The following is a 16,936-nucleotide window of genomic DNA, read 5'->3' on the forward strand; positions in this document are numbered from 1 at the left end:
ATTGAGCCTATAAAGGTCTTGTACTTTCACTGAAATAAACACACAACTAGAAGTGTAATGACCATCCCATGGCGAGATGACCTCACCCTTTGAACCAAACACAAGAGTCAATTGTTGTTGTGCTTCTTTTGTTAGGCGACTTCTAATAGGATAGCGTTCTACTCTATCCACCCCAAGAGCCCCTGTACCTTGAGAAAGTTGGCCTCCCGGCCTCTCAATCCTGGTCTGTTTTGCTGGGCACCAGAACCCAAAGGGCGACGAGCATATGTATGTAAGGGCCCCTGATGAGTACGCAAAGGCCCCCGCCAAACAGCATCTGAGAAATCCCCCCGTGGGGCAACAAATCGTGTCTTTTTACCACGTACTTCCACCCATGGCTGCTCAACAACATCCACATGTACATCCATGTGCTGGGCATCATCTGCTACTTGCTTCCATATTTAAGCATCAAAGCTTACCAATTGCAAGTAGAGTCCATGACAGCAGAAGTCTTCGTGATGGAAGCGTTTGGAGTGATGAAATCTTCAATTTGCCGCGATCTTTGGCAACAAAAGTCTTCAAGAGGATGAAGGGAACCCTGGGAAAGCTTCCCCTATGGTTCAACTTGAGAAAGGAAGGCTGAAATTAGGGTTTTCAGCAAAAAGACCAGAAATTACAGCAAATATAGGAGCTGTTTTACTGAATTTCAGCCATTGGGAGAGTGAACACCACCTAGAAACACTCTTGGAAGCTTGGAAAACACACTAGCAAGCTTGGATATGGATTTGGGGAGGAGAAAGAGCAGAAAATACAGCCAAAAGACCTCATGGAGGGCGGCAACTTCTAGAGAGAGGGAAGAGAGAGATGATGAGATGTCCACCCTAGGTGTCAGGTAGAGAGGACAAGTGACTTGTGGTGCAAGCTGGGATGGACACATGGCTGGTTGCTCCCTTTGTTCAAAGGGGATAAGGTCTGGGTGGTGGGCATTGAGTTTTGTTCACCTCGGGACATCAGTGTGTGTGAACACAGGGCTGGTCATAATTTATAAGTGAGTTTTGGTCGCCCAAAAGTCAATGACGTGTGTACACACTCACTTATAAATTAATGCAAATTCCTAAGGCTAGGTTTATGACCAATACTTACCACTTGTCACATGCCACATAACCATGGTAACAGACAGTTGCATACGCACGGTTCACGGGCGGGCGTTCCCTTACTCGGAACTACACATTGGTCAAGCAAGCATGAAAACAGCATGTAAATTCAATTGCAAGTAAGCACATAAAGATGCTATGCAATGTAGCATTGGTATGGACAATCCCTGTTCATGAGACTTTACCAAAATAGACGTGTTCCAGGCAAGTACACGAGGTACCAGACTCAATGGAACACCAATCCTCCAGGCATTTCCGAGCACATACACACAGGCACAAGCCCCAACGGAAAAAGCCGCACTTGAGACCTTGCAATGGCTGTCCGCACCTGAGAAAAAGCAATATCGGAGTCTCTTACATACTCATTAGGTGCAAATATCTCATCCTTTGTGCGAAGCATGGGTGGCAAAATCACCTTACCATAAATAATCTCAAATGGGGATTTCCCGTGGATGCATGTAGCGTGTTATTGTATGCAAATTCCACAAGTGGTAAGTACTTCTCCCAAGAAGACTTTTGATCCGCCACAACATTTCAAGAGATCCGACACGGCTGAATTTGCAGCCTCACTTTGCCCATCCGTTTGAGGGTGATAAGTTGATGAGAAGTCTAATTTGGTGCCCATATTATCAAATAAGGTCCACCAAAAGAGACTTGTAGTCCTGGGATCTCTATCCCCCATAATGGACTTCGGCAGTCCATGATGCTTGAACACTTGTGCAAGATATATTTTAACCATATGCGTAGCTGTGATGGTCTTCTTGACTGACAAGAAGTGAGCTTGCTTGCTAAACCTATCCACAATTGTCCAAATAGCATCATCACCCTGTTGGGTCCATGGCAAGTCCATAATGAAATCCATTGTAATACTTTCCCATCTCAGTGGGAATAGGCAATGGCTGAAGCAAACGTGGTGCCTTTTGCCTATCAAATTTCATCTCAAGTCTCCTCAATGCGGTGACAAATCTTTGAGTATTGAATGAGCCAATTTGGGATGTGAGCTGGTTTTGACTCGACCAATCACTCAAGCGAAGGATGACAAGAGCATGATGAGAGAAAGTGATGCTTGCTAAAATGCCAACTGTGCCACCGCAATTACAGACCCACTCATCACCAAAGAATGTTGGTATGTGCCTTAGGGTGAGAGTGTAAGCACACAGCTAATGGGGAGTAAGATAGTGAGAGAGACGTTGACCATTAAGATTATCAACATAAGAGCAAAGGGATTAAGGGAAAGTACAAGATTCGTGGAAAGCATATTTGCATTATAGAATTAGGTCCTTTTTATAGGAGAGGCCCCTTTACAAGGTGTGGCCATAGGCTGCCACCACATATGCCACATGTCAAATATGATGCCAAGTGTCCCTAATAGGCGTCACTTTGCCACTCATCACTGAGTCACTACTTAAATGATGCCAAGTGTCCCTAATAGGCGTCACTTTGCCACTCATCACTTAGTCACTACTTAAATAATATCCTTCTAAGAGGTTGTTCCCGTACAAAAGAACTTATAGACACTAGCAGTTGTTCACACACCCATAGTGAAAATGTGGCTAGAAAGCCCAGTCATCATTGACTAGGTTTGCTTTTTCTTCTGGTTGCTGCTTCTTGTTGTCAAAGGTAGAAGTAGCAGAGTTTGTAGAGTCTTCATGAGTTTTCAGCTTTGCAAGTCTATTCTGATACTCTTTGATATAGTGCCCTGGCTTGTGGCAGTAATGACACAGTTATGACACTTTCCTTTCTTCTTCTTCTTGGTGTCACCCTGTGATTAGTCCAATTTGCCTTTGTCCCTAGAGAAGAAGGTTTGGTCTCTTCTGCTTGTTGATGAGCGTCGCTTGGAGGGGACTGGTAGGAAAGTCAAAGAAGATGTGGTGGTGGGTGAAGGAACTGGATCGCTTGACTGAAGGAGCGGTCATGGCCATTGCTTGAGCATCATGGGCATCCCACCATCTTTGATCTTCACTAGGTCCAGGTGGCGGTGCTGAAATGCATGACACCACTTGTGCCATGGTTTGCATCTCCCTTGGTGTTGCCGGGGAGGTGCTAGGAGTTGGTGCCGCAGGATGAGGCTCTTGCCTTGTGACAATCTCCCATAGCCCCGTGGCTATTAGTAGACTTTTCATCATGAAGCTCCATAGTGAGTAGTTGGGACCATCAAGCCGATCTTTAGCTGTCATGAACCCACCAAACCTGGAAACATCAGTGGTAGTTGCTCTTTACGACATCCTCACACTACGGGATTTCCTGAAGCTGGATAGGGTACAAGAAACATGAAAGCCCCCCTTGATGTAAGCTCTTGGAAAAGTAAGAGAAGGAGAGAGGTACGGGAGTGTGCACACAAGAAGGCACCGGGATATGATGGGATGAAAGGTGCAATCACCAAAGTATACCACAAACAGGGTGTATACTTGAATGAGTTAACACAAGACTCTGGGAGTGTTGCACAAGAATAGGAGTGCCTAGATGATATGCACAAGTTCAAGAGCACCTATGGATGCTTCCACTTCACAAATCTTCCCCTTATGAACAAGAATCCACAAATATGCAGCATAGAGGCTTTGAATTTGTCAAAAAATGTGTATGCAAAAGAAAGCCCCAAAATACATGTACCTCTGTGAACAAGATGTTGGTGTGAGTTGATCTGCCACTTTTTTCTTTCCCACACAAAAGCACGAAGGCATAGCAAGAAGCCCCTTGGATGACCACTTGGTGGAGCTAGGAGGCTCAGAACCGTGGGCGGAAGCTGTCTCAGAGCCGTGTAGATGGGTGGAAGTGAAGGCGGCGGTGATCTCAAAGGCCGGAGGCTGGGTAGAGGTGGACCAGAGTTGAAATGCCGGCTACGATGGTGGCCGTTAGAGCAGCACCGCCCGGAACAACAGCGAAGGCGGGCTGGCTGGTGGCAGCGGTGGTTGGCTGCACACTAGCGCTGCCCTTCGCATGATTGGGCATCCGCGGGCTTTGAAACGGCGGAGCTGGGCTTTGGGCGGCATTGGCCGCTGCGCAGCGCTTCTGGTAGAGGCGGCAAGAGCTCTGATACCAATTGTTGTTATGTGCCTTAGGGTGAGAGTGCAAGCACACAACTAATGGGGAGTAAGAGAGAGAGACGTTGACCAGCAAGATTATCAGCATAAGAGCAAAGGGATTAGGGAAGTACAAGATTCATGGAAAGCATATTTGCACTATAGAATTAGTTTTTTTTTAATAAGAGAGGTCCCCTTTACAAGGTGTGGGCATAGGCTACCACCACATATGCCTCATGTCAAATATGATGCTAGGTGTTCCTAATAGGTGTCACTTTGCCACACATCACTACTTACATAAGCTGTTCCCACAAAAAAGAACTCATACACACTAGTGGTTGTTCACACACATTGGAATGGCTTTATTTAAAGTCTAAATACAGTGCTAGTTTACACAACCTCCTAGCACTTGTTTATTCCCACATTAATCACTATTTAATATTTAACAAAGAAATGGTACAATATGGCCAATTTGGGTCTAGGGCCCCGGCGATCGGATTTGGAAAAGAGAAGACTACTGGGGATATGACCGGACTCGGGAGATGCTTGGTGTCTTGCCAAAATGGAAAAGAGCAGCTCTTCCCATGACGCACCCTTGGCACGCCCGATATTGTGGATCAAGTCTTTCAATTAGCATTAATTTGCTACTTTCTTGTCAAGCTTTGGATATGATTTTTGGGTTTGCAACATGCTTTGGATGTGCCTTTTAGAGTTTCCAACTTTGTGGTAAGCGTTTGGATATGCGTTTTAGGGTTTGCACGTTGCTGACAGAGTTTGGATACGAAGTTTAGGGTTTGCAATGTAGCTGGCAGGGTTTTGTTTTGGGTTTGCAACATCGTTAGTGTTTTGTATGTATTTTAGGCTTTGCAAAATAGTTGTCAGGGTTTGGATCTGTATTTTAGGGTTTGTCCCATCTTTTTAAGGGTTTGCCTCATGATTCTCAGGTGTAGGTTACACTTTTAGGGTTTGTTTTCTGCCACCACTCCGGTCCTTTGTAGACTCAATGTTAAAATCCCCTCCCATGCACTAGGCTTTTGCGTGAGGGAGCCCATGCTGAACCTTAGTCCAGGAAGCAGCCTGCTGTGAGATGATGCTCGTGAAGGAATAGGATGTCGATGCCACCGCCAACCAAGGCATGCTGAAGCTCCTCTCAAACAATCATACTGTCTACGGCATTGGGGACCCTCAAGGCCATGGACCTTCCATGATGCTATCCCCATGTCTAAGAGGAGAGGCCGTGGACTCGGCTTGTCTTGTCTCGTGAGGCTTTGGAAACTGGCTTGGAAGGCGAGTAATCACAGTCCGCCTGAGTACGGATGTGCTCCAATCCACCCATCTAGAAAGGCCTACTGCATGTGGGAGTGCTCCTCGTAGGGGTGGGGTGTTTTGGGGGGGGGGGGGGGGGGTGGGGGGCATGTATCCTGTATTGATGGGATTTCCCCTAGGGACGGGTGCATAATTGGGAACATAAGAGGGCTGAGACAATGCTTGGGGTGGCCAACGCGAGTAAGAGAAAGTCCTCAGGGGACACGTACAAAGGCATTAATTGAAGGAAGAAGGTGAAAGCCCCAAGGGGGTTTATACCTTAGAGGGTTGAGACAATGCTTGGGGTGGCCAAGGGGAGTAAGAGAAAGGCCTCAGGGGACACGTCACATTAATTGAAGGAAGAAGGTGAAAGCCCCAAGGGCGTTTTTACCTTGTGAGGATTAATTGGCCACATGGCAAGCATTGGGCAACGGGGTTTATGGCCTAGCACATGAAAGTAGCATGAATCAAGGAAATACAAATGGTGGGTTTGAGGATAGAGTCGTGTGAGTGAGTTGGGGCCATGCTAAGGTTGAGAGGTGAATGATGGAAGCAAGCCCTCTGCTGAATTAGGATATTTATAGTGTTTATGCCTAATCTCTGCTGAGTCTCTGCATACTTACTAACTAATCACTGAAATTAGGGTTTGTAGGCAGCATACATGTGCTAGAAGATAGTCAATGTTTCAAGGGGTGCGGCAGGTGTCCATCAGAGAGGATGGAGAAAAGACAGGCGGAGGGGGAAGGGAAGCGGAGGGGGAAGGGAAGCGGGAGGGAAAGGGGGCTAAGAGGGCGAAGCCGGTGTTGAGGGAAAGTTTCAGGGGGGAGATGAGACAGGCTGGGCCTCCTCTGATAAGCCACGTGCCTGATGCTGCCGACCCTTTGTGCACTGGGGAGGAGGGTCCAACTGGGGTGGCCGATTGGCCCTTCGAATCTTGTGATAACTCTCTGTCAGGATTGTGAGGTAAATGTGAGTAATGGGTCTCAGTGGGGATTGCGAGGTAAATGCGAGTAATGGGTCTCAGTTTGTGACCGGTGCTAGATGACTGCTGGCCACGTAGCCTGGGCTTCCGCTGTCATCAAGGATGGTTGTTGGCGGGCTGCCACTGCTGCCTGGTGGGGTGGCTTGCTGGGGAGAAGGCCTTTCATCCACTGTCATAGGGGAGTGAGGTGTGTTCTCAGACACCTTTCCGGGACGGGGAGCACCGCAATGCTCAGTGGTGGGAGGGTGAGGGCGGACTCCTGGTGGTCGCCCTGGCCTGAGAAGCGGTCTGGTGTGGAGTTGCTGAGGGCGAGCAGCTGCCAACGGAACGCCAACACGGACAAGTCCTTGGGAGAGGGGGCAGGTGCACATAGGAAGGAGGGGGGTGGGGCAGGAGCAAGAGGGTGGGCACTTAAGGTGGGAGGAAGGTGAGGAGGGGCGAGAAGGGTGCGAGAGGCAGGCGAAGAGGGGCAGAGCCTCGAGGGACTGCGCACAGAGGCTGTGAGCAGAAGCGGGGGAGGGGGGGGGGGGAGGTGTTGTGGGGGGTGGGGGGTGGGGGTGCAGCAGAAAACTGGGCAATGGGAGCTTCACAGAGGCATGTAGCTCAGCTCCATCAAACTCCGGGGAAGAAGAGCCTTGACACGTATTCTGAGGACTTGAGGATTTGGTGAATGGCTGCATGCAAATCATGATTTACCCTTACAATCACTCAGTCGACCGCGTCCCTTTGTGAGGGCTCAGTGTCTGCTAAATTCTTTCCTAGACTACCCTGTACATGTTCTTGGTACATTCTTGAGTCTTGACACTATTCTAAGAATGTGATTGTGGTCAACAATGCTGCTCGCCTTTCCAACCTGCCTCACCCTTGGGTTCTTGTGGTTCTGTAGACTGCACATTCTTTTTCCATAAAAAGTTTAAGGGAGACTTCTCTTAGCACCAAATTGGAGACTGAGCAAACACTTCTCTTGGTAGAGGAGACTCTTTAGGAATAGGTGAATTTCTTTGCTCATTGATTCATTGATGTCAAGTTGACAGATCTGATGAAAGCTTGGTATGCGTGTATCGTTGGTCCAGTTGCATTGAGAGGGATGGCACTTTATCAGAGTTACAGGCTCACCTGTTCATCTTTATCTTGACCTAGGGACGGACTCAGCAGCAAGTGTGTCAATATTTTGTGGATTGCCAGCCAAGCTGACTACTCTGATATGGCATTGCAATGAGCTGAGTCCTAGTGGTCTTTCAAGGAAAAACGGATCATGTGCTATGCTCTTGATTGTGGGAGGTTTGCCATTTTATGTCTTTTGAATCAAGATCCAATTAGAAGTTATGAAGGCAACAGTCAAGTGGGCAGCCTTACGTTTTGGTCAATGTGAAAATGTCTTATTCCTGGATTTATCTTTTGCTTTTCTCCTTGGTATGTGCTGATTCATTGCACATAGTCTGGTTCATGATTTAGTACTGTTCTTTGATTTATGGAGAGTCTGTACAAATCCTTTTGGGGAAAAGCTTTCCTATACATTGAAAAGGACACGCAGATTTGTTTGAAATTTTCATCCAAGCTGCAGCCAGCTGGTTTATGCCAATTCTTTTTTTTTTCCAGAAACAAGATTCTTCAAAAAAACAGCCTCAAAAGGCTAGATACAAACTTGTCTCCATGTACGGAGTGAGGATCAAAGAAAAAAATGGGGGAAGGATGCACTTTTCTTGCGGCTGGCCACTCTATGAGGAGAAGGCTATCTCATACAAGGGGTGGGGGAGGGAATAACCACACAGGTGGTCTGTAGTGCCAACTAGGCTCACCACCACTATCTTTGAGAAAAGGACTAGGTAGCCAGAGCCTCAGGAAGGCTTCCCGACACTTCTCTATACGGCCAGAACCACCCCGAAGCTTCCGCTTCCCCCATTGGCCACGGAGGGTATGAATGATGTCGAGCCAGATGCTTCATGATCGACTCCTCCAGCGGAGTGTGGGTGCCTTCGATGGCTTCGCTGCATCGAGCTCTCCAGATGTGCCATGTGGCAATGTTGCTACAAATCTCCCATCCCGGAGTCCAGTGATCAGTAGATATGGGCTGGGACTGGCACTGTCGAGATGCGAAGGTGAGAGATGTGAAGGGCTAGCCCCCCACCTTCCTCCTCATAAGCCATGACAACCTCGGCCTCAGTGGCCCAAACGATAATGTCCCATGTAATAGTACGGGAAGAGGCCCTATCCATAGTGAAGATGCGGAGAATCCGCTGCCAAACCTGCTGAGCCTTCAGGAAATCCCAAAGACAATGTAGCGGAGATTCCTGGGGATGGCCGATGTCATCTCAAACATGCTGCTGGTCTACCTCCAATGGCCAACCATGTGCCAGCTGCCAAACTCCTATGTGGCGGCAACCCCAAAAAGAGTGATCTTCCGAGGTCGAAAATTGTTCAGAGCCTCTTCCAAAAATTTGAGAGAAAGTGCGGTGAGAGACCTTGAGACTGCCAGTGTCGTGTTGTTGCCGGAGTGCCCTTGACCTCAGGCATCTAGATCCTACGGCCAAGCCGTGCAGTGTATGCAGAAAACGGGGTACCCAGAGTCTCCTCCCTATCTACAAGATCACACCAAGTCCACTTCCCCGATTCTCACCGGAGATGTGTGATGGGCCGACACTCCCAAATCCATAAATGCCAGAGTCTCTCCCTGGCCACATTGGCCGGGGCCCGGTGGTGGGTCAATGTGCCACTTGTGTGCATGGAATCCGATCACCCTCACCCTCGCTAACGTGCATCTCCTAAAGTCCTCCAAGGGGGGCTCTGATCTCACTAATCTGCCATGAGGTCCAATCGAAAAAGTGAGCAAAGCAGAGCACTCATCCGCGCTATGAACTGCCAGGAAAATATTATGCTTTTGGTAAACACTCCAGCCACTATGGGGGAATAGGGTTAGGGATCGGGGTCAGCCACTCTAGAGGAATGGTAGAGTTGATGTCGAGGTTGAGTTCTTCTTTGCCTCGGATCCGAGTTAGGTCTTTCTCCTGAGCCACTGGGGGAAGCTATCTGAATGCAAGCCAATCTCCAAGGGACCTAGTAGGTCCCATGCTCAAAGCTCCCCAGGATACATGAGGCCGAGCCCCTAGCATGTGACCACTAGGTAAACGGATCAGGGGGTTCCAAATCAAGGGCTGTTGGAGACGCTCCTCTGAGGCTACCAGAACAGACTGTTGGAGGGCAGCCCAAGCTGGTAAGTGTCCCCAAAAGCTGCGCTAAAGCCATGGGCCCGCATCTCCATGAAGATCCATCTAGTACTTTGTGGCCAAGGCCCCACCAGAATCAGTGCACGAGCGGTTATCCTGGCCACGAGGAAATCCTTCCTTGGCTTGCCACTTGGAAGAAGTCCTCTAATAATCAACTTGCCTAGAAGGGCATGGCTTTGAATGGCGAGGTCGATGATGCGGAGGTCCCCTCTATGGTGTGGCTGAATGATCAATCTCTAGGCCACCTTGGCCTGGGTAGGCCTCCCGTCATCGCTACCAGCCCACAGAAAGTTGTGAATCAACTGTGGAACCTGACTGATGCAAGCGCGTGAGAAGGCCCAGCAAGAAGTAATATACCACATGGTGGCAAGAGGAACCTAGTTCGTCACCACCACTCGGCGAGCTAAGGAAAGCCTTGCTAAACCCCAGTATAGAAGCTTCTTCCAAATGCTCAGAAGAAGAGGGGCTAACTGTTGCTCTAGGGTGACATTGGTGCCCACATGACATACAGGATGACGGACTAGAGTGCCCCTCGGGATCCACTAGAAAGCCTCAATTGGATGCCAAGTCGGGGTGGGCGGAGAGCCAACCCAAAATCCATACGACTTGTGCCAGTTGATCTGCGCTCCTGATGCGCGACAAAAGATCTCTATCGCCTCTGCAAATCTCTGGAGATTCCCCACGTGTCCTGATAAGTAAGCTTCTATGTCATTTGTAAACTTTGAGTCTAGCAGCTCCTATGCACGGATGGAGCCCAGTCTCCTGAGCTTAGAGAAGACTGCTCATGACCTCGGCAACAAATAGAACGAGATAGGGTGCTATAGGGCAGCCTTGCCAGACCGAGCGAGAAAGGGGAAATCTGTCACCTCTTGCTCCCTGACTGTGAGAGGTTGAGTAAAGTCCATAGAAACACCACGGATCCACTCCTTAGGAAAACCCATCCGGCACATCGTGCCCTCTAGAAAGCCCCAATCAATGCTTTCATAGGCTTTCTTGAAATCTAGGAGCACAATGAGATCCTGTTGTTGCATCCTAGCCGAAGTTATCGTCTCGCAAAATGTGAAGATCTTGTCCAGAATGCTCCGATCCTAATCAAAACCTGTGTGAGTATCATGAATCATGTCGGGGGAGGAAGGGCTGAAGTCTCGGGCTGATGGCCTTGGCCAAAATCTTGTAGGCGTGGTCTCGAGGAGGGTAATGGGTCTCCATTTCCAAATCTCCAATTTGTCACCACCCTTCTTAGGAATCAAGTTTATCAGACCCTCTGAAAGCCTCTTTGGCATAGCATCAGTAGTCATAATCTCATTGAAGGCTGCTCTAAGGCCGCCTTCCATGAGATCTCAGTGATGACGAAGAAAAAGGGAGACTGGAAGCCCATCCGCTGCTGGGCTAGGAAGAGCCGTCAAGGCCTTTGCTAGCTCCTCAACTGTGAAGGGAGTCAATAGGAAAATCCGGAGAGCAGGGGAAATCACCTCTCTTGTGCGCCGCCAGACCCGCTCTTGTTCATCCACCACTTCTGGGGATAAGGGGGCACCCGTGAGAAGGGATCTGAAAAAATCTATGGCTATGGCTCTCACATGGGAAGGGGGGGTCGAAACGATAGATCCATCCTAGCCTTGCAACCTGTGGATACCATCTCTCTACCCGTGGGGGCCTGCAATCTCAAAGAAATCTCTAGTGACTATCTCTCCCGCTTGGGTCGAGAAGGAAGCTCTGGCATGGTATCTGTACTCCACCCTCTGCTCCTCTATGGAAAACATGCCCGAGAACTGAAAACATGCCTTGAGAAGCTCTGATGAGGAAAGGCGAGAAGGGGAAACGAGGAGTAGGAAGGTGGAAAAAGAAAAAAACAAAAAACGCTGGACTGGGAAGGAGAGAGGGCGGACAGGAGGGAGAAAAAGAAGGGGGGGGGGGGGCCTGGATGGGGAGGACCGAGAGTAGGAGGGGGGGGGGGTAGGGGGCACAGGTGAGAGGAATGGGAGGGGGCAGCGTGCAGGCGAGAAAGGAGAGGGCGGGCAGCGGGCGGAACGGGCAGCGCAGAGGTGGAGGGGAGGAGAGGGGGTGAAGGTTGGAGAGGGGGGGGGGGGGGGTTGGGGGATATAGGCGCAAGGGCACAGGGCGAAGGTGGGCAGGGGGAGGAGAGGGCGAAGGCAGGCGGGGGGGGAGGAGAGGGCGATGGCGGGCAGGTGCAGGTCGCGGGGGGGGGGGTGCACTGCTACTTTTGTCAATCCTTGCGTCAGTCTTTGGTTTTTGCCAGTTCTTTCTATTCAAAGCGGTGTAATTGCCCGATCATCTACCCTCCATGCATATTTACTCTTAAGTGCTACCATAACTGAGTAGAGTGGTTTCTGTGAAGGTGTTGGACATATCTATCTGCATGAACCTGCACCTACTCTTGGGTGTTGATGACGTGAGAAAGGATACATAGCAAATAGTTTGTGCAATGCATGATGGAGTTGATGATCAAAACGTGATCTACAGCTATTATGGAGTCAAGATGATGTTTTGATTCTTGTTAATAGTGGTCTCCTGTTAACTATGAATTTGATCTTTATAATAGTGGTCTCATATAAACTATGAATTTGACAGGCATTGCAACAGCTGAAACTCTACTAGATTGCATCAAACATGGAAAGTGCAATGAGATCACATCAGATGGGTTGCCATGGACACACCAGAATGTTTCTCAGGTGGACAATAAGACTACTAGAAGTTGTACAGGAGCTTGCTGTGTGGACGTTCAGCAGGTAACCTCTTTTCATTGTGTGCTCGCTCTTCCTCCCTGTTTTAACTGTGGAAAATGCCCTATCTTTTAAAAAAACATGTAAGCTCTCTCTCTCTCTCTCTCTCTCTCTCTCTCTCTCTCTCTCTCTCGCTTCTCGCTTCGCTATTCGCTGTTCGCTTCACTTTCGCCCCGCCCGCTTCGGTGCCCGCTTCGCTTTGCTGTTCGCTATCTTTATACAACTTCTCGCTTCGCTGTTCGCTTCACTTTCGCCCCGCCCGCTTCGCTGTTCGCTGTTCGCTTCGCTTCGCTGTTCCCTGTGCGCTTCGCGTGCCTCTGTGCGTAGCTGCCCTCTCTGTTCGCTACTGCTGCCCACTTCGCTTCCGCCTTGCTGCCAGGCTGGATCGCCTGCCTGTCCGTTAGGCCACCGGCTGTGTGCGCCTTTTTCCCACCCATCCTTGCTCAGGCCCCCAAGGCAGCAACATAACTCTCTCTCTCTCTCTCTCTCTCCTCCCTGCCTATGGGAAGGGCTGCAGAGTAATTTCGAGGAATGGCCCTGTGTCTCCAAGAGAAACTCGAGGCCCTCGAGACGGCAATGAAAGCACTAATCAAGGAGAACAAGAAGACATCCGATTCCAACCTCAATGATGTGGAGAACAAACTACACCGGCACATCATGGCCCTCGAAGCACGGGTCACAGACCTTGAACAAGAGAACACAACACTCAAGGAGGAGGTGAGTGCATTGAAAGTGGAACTAGTAGCCGTCAAGAACATCGAGAAGGAAGAAGGGGAGATCAATGACAACACTCTCACGGCCATCAAAGAAGAGATCTCCAAGGAGATCACAAAGGACATGGAGGGAAAACTCGAAGCCAAGCAGTCAGGATGGGTTGAGGTGGTGAAGAAGAACATCCGTAAAGAAGTGAGGGAGGAGACTCAAAGGAAGAACATCAAATCATTCATACCACCATTGAGGAGGAGAAGACTAGGCATGCCCGCCGCCTCAACATTTGAGTCACAAGTATAGCCGAGACACCCAACTCCACTCCCGAGAAAGATGGACAGCTTCTATGCATGAAGCTAGGCTACAAGGAAGAGGACCCTCTCCCCTTCACCAAAGCATGGAGAGTCGGGAAAGACTCACACGCCGCCTCAACATTTGAGTCACAAGTATAGCCGAGACACCCAACTCCACTGACAGAGATACTCATGGCAGTATTTAACTGTAATGGTTCACTATGGGTGCAGCCTGGACGACTGGAGCATGTTATGGTGGGGAGAGACATCATACTTCTGATAGAGACACATCAGAGCCCAGAGAGAGGGCTATCTCGAGTAGAGAGATTCCAGTGGGAGTCAGCATACAGGAGGACCACATGCCAGGGTACCTCGAGAGGGTCGGGGGGGGGGGGGGGGGGGGGTAGCAGTCCTATTCAGACGGGAGCTACAGGGGAGACTGAGTGGTAGCACAGGATCCAGAGGCTAGATACATGTGGATCAGCTTACATCCCTCACAGGACAGGGTTATATACATAGCTCTATGTTACTTTCCTCCATCAGGATCCTCCTATGTCATCACAGAGGACATGCCACAGGAGGAGGAGGAGACAGGAGCCTCGCCATACACTTGTCTGTTAGAGGAGATTATGCATTATTCTACACTAGGGGAAGTATTTCTTACGAGTGACTTCAATGCCCACACACAGAGCAGACAGTGTGAGGTGTATGACTATGATGACATGGAGATCCTCCACCCTATGGATCCAGAGGAGATAGGGGCTAGTCGGGCATCAGAGGACACTGGACCAGATAGAGGACATTATGGGGACCACTTACTGGAGTTGGGAGCCAGGCATCGTCTCGTTATTTATAATGGGATGCTACAGTGGCCGGGATCAGGAGGGCTGACATGCTTCCCACATAGGAGTCATACACGGACCGGAGACACGGTGGTAGACTACATTATGGGGTCTTTGGAGGCATCACAGCTTGTCACCTCATTCTCCATCCCACCTTGTCCTATTGGGGCAGATCATTCATACTTGGCATTTTCACTAGCCGGATCACCAGTATCACCAGCCCCCCACATACCCACGCCACACACTACCATCTACTTGACACATGACATGGCAGACATATACACTGGCAGAGTAGAGGATGGGCGCCTACTCATGGATCCCCTGGCACCTATGGATACCATTACAGCCCAACTGGCATCACTCCTACACACGGCTGCATTACAGAGCTTCCCACATCGTGTCCACTCAGGAGAGCCTGCGAGATCTGGGACTATGCCCCAAAACAGATGGTATGATGACGAGTGCAGAGCCCTATACTCACGGCTCCGCATACAGGGAGCCTTGGGAGCCATCACAGAGCAGGAGTCGAGGAGAGATATGAGGAGACTTACTTGCCGCAAAACAGATGGTATGATGACGAGTGCAGAGCCCTATACTCACGGCTCCGCATACAGGGAGCCTTGGGAGCCATCACAGAGCAGGAGTCGAGGAGAGATATGAGGAGACTTACTTGCCGCAAAAGGCGGGCCTTCGCAGAGATACAGGAGCTAGAGATCTTCCATTTCTTCATGAGTAGAGATAGCCCTATCTCATGGCGGCACTTCAGAGAGCCCCGGACACCGACACCCATTGCAGACCCACAGACATGGCACACATATGCAGAGGGCCTGTACCACGCCCCACAGCAGCCACCTATACCTCAGCCACAAGAGCCTCAACCTACCACAGCTAGCTTCTTTACCCACTCGATGGTAAAGGAAGCTATCTGCCGCCTACAGCATGGACGGGCCGCCGACCATATGGGCCTACAGGGTGAGCATCTCATATATGCAGTAGATTCTTTGGCTCCTTTTCTTGCACACCTGTTTAAGAGGGCACCAGCAAAGGGTTTGCCTGCGGAGTGGACGATGCACACCATTGTGCTGATCCACAAAACAAGGGATATGCTCGATCCGAGCAACTATAGGACGATTATGGTTGGCCACGTGTTGGCCAAACTCTATGGTGCAGTGTTGGGGCAAGAGCTTAGCTTATATGCTGAGCGAGCAAGTTTACGCTCATCAGGGCAGGCAGGCTTCAGGAGAGCTTTCTCTACCACCGACCATGTATTCACTTTGAGATGTATGACTGATTAGGCCAGAGTGAGGAAGAGAAAGCTCTATTGCTGCTTTGTGGATTTCCGCAAGGCATTTGACATAGTACCACGAGAGAGGCCTGCAATCTCTTGGCATACCAGCATATATGACATGGGGCATCTATGCATTATATGAGCAGGTTTTTGGGCGAGTCAGATGTCCAAGAGGTATGTCCGAGACTATTGCTAGCACCATTGGTGTGAAGCAAGGATGCCCACTTTCCCCCACGCTATTTGGGTTATACATTGATGAGGTGGCTGACTTCATTACACGGGGAGGCGGAGATGGAGTTGATCTAGCAGGTACCTCAGTACATATTATGCTTTATGCTGATGATATTGTATTAGTGTCTGAGTCTCCAAGAGGTCTAGAGCAGCATCTATATGCACTCCATGATTTCTGCACACAGAGGGGTCTTACTGTGAACCTTGGGAAAACCAAGGTTATGGTCTTTCATATATCAAGACAGGGCAGGAGTCATCTGACATTCACTCTCGTAGGATGCCAGGTGGAGGTGGTGACATCATACGTGTACCTAGGGGTTACCTTCTCTGTAGCAACCACTCGCTTCACCATGGGTTCAGCAGCCAGAGCTAGATTGACACGGGGATATGCAGCATTGGCTATGCTAGAGAGACAATGCCACCAGGCGCATTTTCAGGAGCCCCGGACGAAGAGGTGGCTATTTGACACATTAGTCACACCGGCACTGATGTATGGAGCAGCGGTATGGGTGCCAAACCTTGCTACCCATTGGTGGACACAGATAGAGAGACCACAGGCCTCATGATGGCACGCATGATACGCAGCAAACCGTCAGTACCTCATGACATTATCCGAGCAGAGATTGCTGCGCCTCCTATGATGGTAGAGGCCATTTTCCAGACTATATGCCTGCTAGACAGATTCAGAGAGATGCCACAGGACAGATTGTCATAAAGAGCTTTTGAGGCATCTAGACAGGTGGCTAAGGCAGGAGACAGAGGATCATGGTATGCACAAGTCACACATTGGTTCTTACAACATGGCCTAGACATGGATCATCTACCACCATTCGAGTATGGCAGGGATGCACCACATTTCCGTCTCTCTCATAGTGAGAGGAACACAGTATTGAGATAGGACCTATGGCAGCTCTATACACGAGAGACATGGATATCGCCTACACAGCCTCTTCCACCGAAGATGCTATACTACAGAGATCACTTCATGAGTATCACTGATTATGGATTTATAGAGGCCTAGATACGTGGAGGGCTTTTTACCACACGGCTCCCGAGTGGCTATTGGTCAGCTTAGAGTTTCATCACATCGATTGGAGATCGAGACTGGCAGAGCAGCACGGATCCCCCGAGAGGAGAGGGTATGTAGATTGTGCAGAGAAGAGGTGGAG

General features: G+C 49.6%; 1 protein-coding gene across 1 annotated transcript in view; it reads left to right on the forward strand.

Moving 5' to 3' along the window:
- Positions 1-16,936, forward strand: part of LOC147638126 (polyamine oxidase 7-like) — a 121,263-nt gene that overhangs the window by 81,544 nt on the left and 22,783 nt on the right. The window contains exon 10 of the mRNA XM_086798036.1: positions 12,254-12,411. Coding sequence (XP_086654162.1) covers positions 12,254-12,411 — 158 coding nt within the window. The remainder of the gene's footprint in view (positions 1-12,253; positions 12,412-16,936) is intronic.

The sequence above is a fragment of the Cibotium barometz genome, chromosome 5, assembly GCF_041138505.1.
Source record: "Cibotium barometz isolate CiBa-2024 chromosome 5, ASM4113850v1, whole genome shotgun sequence".
Taxonomy (NCBI): Eukaryota; Viridiplantae; Streptophyta; class Polypodiopsida; order Cyatheales; family Cibotiaceae; genus Cibotium; species Cibotium barometz.